The sequence below is a fragment of the Zingiber officinale genome, chromosome 4A (genome assembly GCF_018446385.1).
Source record: "Zingiber officinale cultivar Zhangliang chromosome 4A, Zo_v1.1, whole genome shotgun sequence".
Lineage (NCBI taxonomy): Eukaryota > Viridiplantae > Streptophyta > Magnoliopsida > Zingiberales > Zingiberaceae > Zingiber > Zingiber officinale.
The window spans coordinates 81,392,620-81,402,606 of record NC_055992.1 but is presented as its reverse complement, the minus strand read 5'-3'; the positions used below and the strand labels follow the sequence as shown (position 1 = coordinate 81,402,606).

Sequence of the window (9,987 nt, the reverse complement as noted above, 5' to 3'; positions counted from 1 at the left end):
TGTAATTTTTACTAAAAAGAAAGAAAAAGTCAAACCTCCTACTTTTACTGGAAGAGGTCAATTGAGAATTAGAGAAAATCCACTCGATGCAATTAATGAGCAAGAACATGATGATAGTGATGAAACATCATCACCTTCTGACACTATCATCTAACAAGAAGTTCGAAATGAGGATAGTGTTGTTGATAGCAGTGCAAATACTCATGTAAGTGATGACGGTGGTGATGCATCTAGTGGTAAAAATTATGTTCCCTCTACTTTAGCACCAGAGCCATGGACATGTGAGATAGATTACAAATATGAAACTCAAGATTATGATCATGGAGCTAGAAGTAGCAGTATTCAATATCAACGTTGATATAAGGGTGACAAACAAAAGAAAACTCATAATTATCAAGATATGTGGGAGAGTTTAGCTGAGATTAATTTTGGTTGAAGCTCATCATTTTATTATAACCCTGAGATATCATATGGGGATCCATCGTACTAGAGCTGGGGGGCATATGCTTATACTTATCCTGTGCTTGTACCTGTACCCATTTCGATTTCATTGATGTCAGTTCAAATCCAACTTCCAGTGATGAATCGAGACACGTTGATAGATATGTGGAGAAATCAATATCAATATTGCATGCCATGGGATGATTATTTAATCTAAGCGTTGGAGACCTATGGAATTGACTCAAGCAGAATATTGCAAGAATCAATGCTTCCATCTGATTCACGCCACTCCTTTTGTTATTATTAAAGTAATATATTATGATGTATCAATTTTAATTCAAGTTATTGATAGATTAATTTTCTTTAAAGAAAACTATATTTAATTATTTTTTTAACCATATTAAGTTGTCTAATAATTGAGAATTTATATAAAATTAATATACAACTTATTTTTAAATTATACACAATAAATATATATATATTTAATAATTACTATATATAAATAAAAAAAATATCGAAACCGTATTGGCATGACACGATATTGAAACCGTATAGTTCCGGTCTGAGACCGAAATCTCGGCACAAGTCGAGATTTTAAATTTTGGAGAGTAGTATCCTTTTTCTTGTGCTACAAACAAGTTGTAAATGCTTCTTGGTTTAACTTGCTGATTTAAGTCTCCCTGTTATACTAATTTTATTTTAACTTATAAGTCTCTAAACTAATTTTACGAAATTGTTTTTGTGGTAATTTACCTAACCCTTCATTTGGTGTCTTGATTGACCATTGTGTGCTTCCTAGGTTAAAAATAAAATTTATTAGATTATGGTATAATCCACATACTTAATGGATTGAGTATTGTACTGAAAAGTAACATGTACAAAAGGTTAAGACAATATAAATGAAAATTCTGAGGTGGATGTGTTAAGTTCTTATATAGGATAATTTAATAAATATTAATATTCAAGAATAACTGAGTGCTTCAATAGATGATATTGATATGTTCGAAGGAGATGATTAGGTTCTATAGTTAGAAAACATAAATCAATTAGAGTTTTCCTTAATTGTATACAAGGGCTATAAATATTGGAGATTAAATGTTAAGTGATAATGAGATAATATATGTAGTTAAGAAGGGGACTACATAAGGATTTCCCATCATAATATGGTATTAGAGCTACCCCTCTCCCTCATTAGATTTCCTGGGGTCATGAGTGTGGGGTCATGGAATGTATCACAAATTCCTACTCATGATATTCTTCTTGGAGAAATCCTATTGTCCTTTGTCGCACTGATCTACTAGCTCTTAGCAACAATTGCTTATGGCTGAGATAGGAGCCTGACTCAACATCCCTCAACTATGATAATATGAGTTCCCATCTCTTCCTTGCAATTGTTTCACTAATCTTCATCTCTTCCTGCAGATGGGCTCTGGTTCTCATGTTTATCTTTTCCTTCTCCTTTGTTTCCTTAGAGTTGGCATCTCTCAAATCCCAACTGGTCTCTCCCGATGCTGCTTTTATTTTTCCTGTTTGCGGGTTCAACATCTCTTAACTTGCAATTGCCATATAGCTTTTGCAGAGTGAGTAGAAATTTTATCTAGTTTCTTCAAGGTTATCTGAATTCGTCGGTTCAAACTTCTTAAGGCGAAGCTCTGTTGTAGCACTTTTGCTGCTTCAGTCCAGTTTTCACAGTGCAATCCAGTAGCAAATCCAAAATCCTGGAAATCAAGTCTAGGCAAGCTACATTTTCCTGTGCTTTTGCTTTGAAGATTATTTTCAATTTTTTCTCAGAACATGGCTGCCTCCATCAAACTTGACTTTGGTATCGTGGAATTGTGGAGGGTCATGCTTACACATCTTTGGATGTTAGACCCAACGACTCAATAGATGTCGACATTTCCCTTATGCCTCCTCTGACAACATGACTCTTCTGATACTGAAATCACTCTGTCGTGTACTGACATTATTTTGACTTTTTAGATTCATCTTGTCAATTTCTCAACCATTATAATGTCAAGGGAGGAAGAAATATGAATCTTAACACCTTTGCTCCTGCCTATCTGATGGCCCACTGTTCTGATGTATCTACAGAAGGTCCCATTTTGGGTATTGTGTGCCCTTGGTGAGAACATATTCCTCTGGGCAAAGTACTTGTTGATCGTCCCTTGACGTACCTTGGATGTGGGAATAACTTGAGATCCTTGTGAACTAGGCCACATGGTCTACATTTTTCTCTTCGTTCTCCCTTCCAAGTGAGTTCACTCTGTCCTAAATTGCAAACTGCAATTGATCCCTTACCTCTACTTGTGTCTGGCCCTAGGATCCTATGATGGATTACCGATTTCATTAGTAACCTGGTGATTGGGGTGTCAAACTACTTGTTGATTAGGGGACCATTGACAGCCTGCCATTCAATACCATGTGGTGTCTGATGGGGGCTGCTTGGAGTGGTATGTTGCTGATCTTTAAGCCCTTCAGTTCTTGAGTTGTCTAGTTGCTATGGGTTCTTATTGGTGTTATGCCTGCCTTCTTTTTTTTTGTTGAAGCAATTTATTGTCTTTATGGCTTAGCCTAGAGTTTGTTGATATGATTACTTTGGCATGATTTGTGATTGAGGGTGGTGTGAATTTATAACTAGCTTTGAATCTTGCTTGTTCTAGGGGCTCATTCTTATGGTCTGGTGTTGAATACCTTTGCTCCATTTCAGGGGTTCAGCTTTTGCCCTTCAGTTTCCTCAAAAGAAAAAAAAAATTGTTGAGGCTTAGTCATTATTTCTTCTTATATTATAATATCGTAGTGTTGTTGGTACTTGTCAACATAATCTGCATTGCTAAAGTTGCCTTTAATTAGTTTGTTGAAATATCCTTCACTATTTACACGCTCAGAGAGTGCATTGAGAAGTTGCAAATTCTTGACACAACTGAGGAACACCAACGTAGACTTAAGTGAAATTCCAGAAATACACGTTGATCTGCATATGGATCCCACTTATGAGTCTCCTGAAGAAACGGATGATAAGAAAGAAGGTATTTCCTCCTGCATTATCGGTGAACTCTTTATCAGCTTTTAGCCTATTGAACTGCTAGGCCGATGGCATTCCTCATTTTTTGTTAATATGAATTGTGCCCTTCACGCAGATAGTTTTAACAGGTCAAATGTTCCTTTGTCTCGCAAGAGAGGAAGAAATTTATTCTCTCCTGGTAGAGAATCAATATCAAGTTATCAATTGAATGAGGCGTCAAGAAGTTTAACTAATGGGATATCAAACAGGAATCATAGACCAGAAGATGCAGAAGATAAGATTGCACATAATCATGCAGTAAAACAAGATGCCACTGTTTTGAACAGTCCCCAACCTGTAACTAAAGTAAAACACTCTTATAACACTGCATATGAAACTGACACCAGATGTTCAGTTGTGTCTGTGCCACAATATGACACTGAGCACGACAAAGTGTGGCATTATCAAGATCCACCTGGAAAAATCCAGGGTCCCTTTTCCATTTTACAGTTGGACAAATGGAACTCCACTGGGTTTTTCCCCTCAGATCTTAGGGTATGGCTAGCATCTAAAAATCAAGAAACAATGTTATTGAATGACTTACTGTTGAAATTTCAGCATGTTCACAACAGAAATCTCAATCTGCTAATCTTACCCAGCCTCCAAGTTTTTCAGGTGGAGCAGCTAATGCAGGACAGAAGTTGGATATGGGGTTGAGAGAAAATAATAATCCGTCACTGGTGGATATCAAGCAGAATGAGCATAATTGGAATGCAAAACAAAATGATGTAACTTTATCTTCTGCTGGGTACAATGTCTCAAACGTTGAAATGCAGGTTCTTCAGGCATCTAATAACAGTGAGCAAAACAGGGAGCATGTTACTCGAGAAAGAAGGGTTGGAGCCGCTACACATGTCAGGGAATCTCTAGCTGATATAAATACTTGCTTTGGCCAACAGGCAAGTTATAGCATCCCTGATCCAAACCCATGTTTTTCTGCTTCCTTAAGTAGAAATCTGTACAATTCTCCAGCCTATCGAGGCATAGGAATGCAATTAGAAAACGGTGAGAGATGGAGCACGAAGCAGGACCACAGGAGTTCCTGCAATTCAGTTAGGTGTAGGCCCATAAGACCTAGTGGTCAGGGTTATGAAGGCCAATATTCTAGTCAGAATCCTTTAAACCAACAATCACATCAGGTTTCTCAACTGTATCAACCTAATCAATCACCCACTAATTCAAGAAGTCAATGGGCAAATGATGGATATGGTCTGTCTACTCCCACCCAGCAGCCAAGTAGTATGAGCTGGACAAGCCATCAATCTCATACTATGGCACCTTCTGCATCTGTTACTTCTATTCATACAGTACGCTATGGCTGGAATGCTATACCAAGTGCTCAGTTGCATCAATTAGCTACTAACACGATGGATTCCAAGGCAAGTGTTCCATTAGTGGCTGCCATCCATGGGTGGAGTCCAAAGTCATCCTCAAATGCCCTTAATCTACATACTGAACCAAAAGACTGGGTGTCAGAGTCGGCTACAGCAATATCAGCTGCTGATACCAACCTGAATTTTGGAAAAATGGATAATTTGAATAATTCATCACCAACCAATCAGCTGAAAAAGTGTAACATCCCAAAATTTCACTATTTGAAGTTCTAAAAGTCCTTATAAAAATCTGGAAATGCTTTTAAAATATTCTAGAGATTTTTAGGAATTTTTAGAGTATTTTTATGCAATTTTTGGAGTTCGTTTGATATTTTTATCCAGAGAAAGAAGTTTTGATAAAAAACGTTGAAGGTGAGATTCAAACCCACGACCTCGGGTCGGACTGACCCAAGCAAAACCGGCCCAACCAGCTGAGCTACGCTCATTTTGTTAATTATATATGGAGCGATATATATTTAAGTAATAGTTAGGAACAGTAAAATAATAGGAAATAAAATGGTTGCAGCTGGGATTCGATCCCTCGTATTGGGCTTTAAGCAGAACGCAGCCCACCAACAGACCAGCCGCGGGTTTGTTAATAAAACCCGAATCAAGTTGTATTTAAGCAATATTTAGTTAACAGAATATTAAAGTTATAAGAAGAGAACTTAGGTTTTCCCCGTGAGAAAATTTTCTCCTCTCCTCCTCTCGCGACGGCGTTTTTCTCTCGCGGCGGAAACGAAGAAACAGGCGGTAGGGCTCGATCTCCGGTGCCGGCGAAGGGTTTTTCCGGCCGGTCTCCACCCGTGCATGACCACCTCGACGAGGGGAGCTCGGAAACACCAAGAAGCCGCCGAGATCTTCACCGTCTCCGAACCCTAGAACCCCTTTTCCTCGGTTTGAATCCAAGAACACGCGGTGAGTTGCTTCTCACCTGCAGTAGGAGTTGTTCCGAACTTCGATTTATCTTCATGGTTTTCGGATTTTAGGTTGTGGAGATTTTTGGATTTTGTTCCTTCTTGATTCGGTTCTGTTCCTTTCCGTTAGTGCTATGCAAGTGAATGTACTTTGATCCTTCTTCTTGATCCGAATCCTAGCATCAGTTGGCAAATTGTTCCTTTTAAATTTTCAGTTGTGCTTAGGTTTACTTCCATCCGAACCCTAACTTTTAGTTGGAGATTAGTTTTTTTTTAGCTTCAGTTTTCAAGTTTCTTATTTCCAGTTCAGCAGATTGTAATATCTCTTTATTCTAGCATGTTGTTAGATTTTCCAGCCCTAGCATTAAGCCTTCCGTTTTAGTTTAGCTTTTAGTGCTATTCTACATGTGTTCCAGATTCCTTGATTTAGCATTTCAGTTTCGCTAGTTTAATTGCAGTTTTAGATTTTGTTCTTTCTTCCTCCTTGCGGCAATGAAAAAGAACAGCCAAGTGTTAAGCAAATCCAGACTTTTGTATCAAACATCTAGTTTTCTTTGTGTAGCAGTAGGCGTGCACAACTAATGAAGCATGAGCAGATTTTTAGTTTGCATTTAGCTCATAGATTTCTTGTTGATTAGAATAAATTGTCATATGATCAGCCCTGTTTAATAGCATTGCAAATTCAGCCTCTTCGTTATTTAGTAAGCATGATAAAGAATGAGTATGTGCAGCATTGATTCCTTTATTTCTAGTTCCTTGTTATTAGAAGTTCATGGGCAGATTTTTATAAGTACAGTATGCAGATTTTGATAAGCTCAATATGCAGATTTTTAGTTAAACTTAGCATGCAGATTTATGTTAAGCTTTGTATATAGATTTTTAGTACGTAGGGTGTGTTCTAGTGCACACCAAGTGTTCGATAGAATGCTTAGCTCAGTAGGATGCTACAGTAAGCATCTAAATAGCACAGTGAATGCAGTAAGAAGCATTTAATTCAGCTTATATAGTCTTGCTACAGCTTTTATGGACTAGATGTCCAATGGGTGGGCTCCCACAGTCGCCTCTAGGTTCAGATAACCTAGTTAAAGCAAGGTAAGAAAATTAATTATGAAATCAGTATTTTATTTTCAGCAAAGGCACTGTACTGGATTAGATATCCATTGGGTTGGGCTCCCACAGTCGTCTCTAGGTTTAGATAACCTAGTAAACCCTACTAGACTCGGAACTTGCAATCCCGGGTTTAGTTAGGGATGCGCGCACAGCAAGTACAGTTGCCGGGCCCATCAGCAGCATGATTAATATTTTAATCTATTATGTAAATAGTTTTCAAAACTTCACAAATTAGTTATGTGAATACAAGTTAGACTCAGTTTAGCATTAATTAGTTTAGCTTAGGTATCAATTCAGTTTCTTATTGATACACATGATAGTTCTATGATTAGTTATACATGTTTAGTTTTTCAGTTAGTTGATTGCTTTGCTATTTATGAGCATGATTAGCTATACATGTTTAGTATTTCAGTTAGTTGGATTTCTTTGCTATTTATGAGCATGATTAGCTTTACATGTTAGCTTTTCAGTTAGTTCCTTCGCTATCCGCTATCTATGAGCATGATTAGTCATACATGTTTAGTATTTTAGTTAGCATGATTTCTTTGCTATTTATGAGCATGAGTAGCTTTACATGTTAGCATTCAGTTTTAGCATGTTTTTATTTATATACATGCATATCGAGATTTTGTGAGTAGGATAGCGCTCACTAAGCTTTTAGCTTATAGATACTATTTTCCTCCTACTGCAGATAAAGGAAAAGGAAAAGTATAAGAAGGAAGGCGACAAGGAGATGCTGTGACAGTGTGTGTGATGCCAGGACTATGGAGAGATCCAGAGTTCGCTAGTGAATTTTCAGGACCTACCTGTTTAGAGTTTTAGTTTATGTTATTATGAAGTTGAGATTGTAATTGAGTTTATTTCCGCATTGTAGTTTGATACCTCCTATTGTTGGAGTGATATGGTTGTTTGCCATTGCTAGAGTAGTTTCATATTTTTATTGTGCTATTATACTGCGTGGTTGTGAAATTATATGTTCCAGCCGCCTGTGGCTGAGTATACATGTTATGTATCCCAGTTTGGGGTCACCGGTACAGGGGAGAGTCTGTCGAAATTTTTCGGTAGAGTTTCTATGTGATTTTTAATCATACCGGTTAAGTAGAGTTAGTAGTCAAGTAGCGTCCACCTTTAGAGAATAGTAGTAGTGTAGAAAGGTGGGTCGCTACAAAAAGTCTTCATCTCATCCAAGTCCTTCAAGTGCTTCACTTAGGAAAAACAGCCAATTTTTTGAAAGTTCATATCCTAGTCCAACTCCAAGTAATGAGGAACATGACTCTGCTTTTCCAGTGAATGATCCTGATTCTCACAAGGCCTTGGATGGATTATCAGGTGATGCAGATGTAGATAGTTCTGTCACTACTGTTCTTGTATCAGAACCATTAAATACAATTACGCCTTGCCTTTCTGTTGAGGTAGTTGGCACGCAATCCTCCATGAAATCCAGCAATGAAATGGCAGATAAGATTACTGAGGTTGAGAGGTTGGCTTCTCTATCTTATGATTCAGAGAACAAACAACCTTCTCTTGCACAGATAGATGACAAGCTGAAAAACCTCACTCCAATTAATATGGCTGAATCTGAACCTGATGCATTGGACAATGATTCAGTTCAGGAATCAGAAGCTTTGCCAGATTCCAAACTAGCACCTGAAGTGACAAAAACACATAATAATCTTGATTACTGTGGCACTAATTTTCCATCTTCAGGGAATAAATTGGATCAAACACAAACTGAAAATCCAGAATGCTCTGATCGTGGACAGATTGACATGAAGGGCATCAAATTGGCATCCCCTTATAGTACACCAGTTTCTGGACCATATGAATGGAATGTCACTGTTGATTCTACCTCTGGGAAGAACCAAAATGACATAATAGTTGCTTCAGTTGATTTTCTTCCTCCACCATCTCCAACTATATCAGATATGCTCACTGAACCTGCATCATCAAGAAACACTGCTTATGAGATGGCTGATGCTGATGCTGCTTCTGACAGAAGTTGGGAAATAGCTCCCCGAAGTCTAAGAATTGAAGCAGCTGCCCATGGGGCCGGGAGTTTAGGTTGGGATGAGGAAGTTAAATCTAGGATTGTCAGTGGAGTAATAGCTCAAGGGAAAACCAACGTGGCTTTGGGAACTGCAGAACAAACAAGTACTAAAACAGGTTGGACTTTGCCCACAACAAAAAGAACTGCTATGAGTTCAGGTTGGGGGAAACCTACAGTGAGGAACACAAGAGAAGCCTTGAGTAAAGGCAACGCTAATGCTGGCTGGGGGGCACCTCAAAAAGTCGATGATTCTGGGTGGGAAGCAACCATGAAGATAAGCCCTGGCCCAGAATCTGGCTGGCTACTGCCAGCAACACGATTTACAAATCAGAATGAAAATACAAACAATAGTTGGGGAATGACACTCGGAAGCAAGAATGCTAGCTGGAGTTCAGCTGCCATGTACCATGAGAATGTGGAACTTAGGAAAAAACATGGGGACGATAAGTACCATGAAGGCAGTGATTCAGGATATAGTGCCAGGTATACCCCACAGCATCGGAATAATTTTGGTGGAGTTGGAGGGTCTGTACGACCTGCAAGAGGGCAAGAGCTGAGAGGGGTGTGCAAGTTTTATGAGAGTGGGCATTGCAGGAAGGGTGCATCATGCAATTACTTGCATCCACGGCAGTAAAATTTTGGTTCCCATATTTCTGGTCCTTAAGTTTTTGTACAGTTAAACTAATGGCGTTGTGCTGGTGTATACCCTTCAAAACTTCTTGCTTGTACCAAGTCAAGCTATAATTACTGGAATAGTTCTTGAAGGAGCAGCTGTTCAATATGTGACTATTGGAACTTTGTAATCTAGCTGAATAGCTGTTCAGGAAATAGCCATGTTTTGTTTATTTTGTAGACGATCAATTGATGATTCTAACATCTTGTTATGATCACCACCAAATTCTCTGCATTGTCGAGTGGCTCCACAGTTGGTTAACTTAGGTCTCAAGGACACAGCATTCTCGAAAGGACACACTTAAATATTCAATTTTTTTATTCTTCCAGCCTCTAAGCACTCTTAGAAGTTTGAATCCAACTTGG

The 9,987-nt window shown here is 38.4% G+C and overlaps 1 protein-coding gene across 2 annotated transcripts; it reads left to right on the top strand.

Moving 5' to 3' along the window:
* Nucleotides 1-3,321: 3,321 nt before the first annotated feature.
* LOC121970029 lies at nt 3,322-5,209 on the top strand. Of its 2 annotated transcripts, none has more exons than XM_042520417.1 (2): nt 3,322-3,467; nt 3,592-5,209. In XM_042520417.1, exon 2 carries the CDS (start codon nt 4,150-4,152, stop codon nt 5,107-5,109), a length of 960 nt encoding a protein of 319 aa, XP_042376351.1. In that variant the 5' UTR covers nt 3,322-3,467; nt 3,592-4,149; the 3' UTR covers nt 5,110-5,209. The 2 variants fall into 2 exon arrangements, with proteins under 2 accessions (XP_042376351.1, XP_042376350.1); XM_042520416.1 differs by having other exon boundaries at nt 3,579-5,209.
* The last annotated feature ends 4,778 nt before the right edge of the window (nt 5,210-9,987 follow it).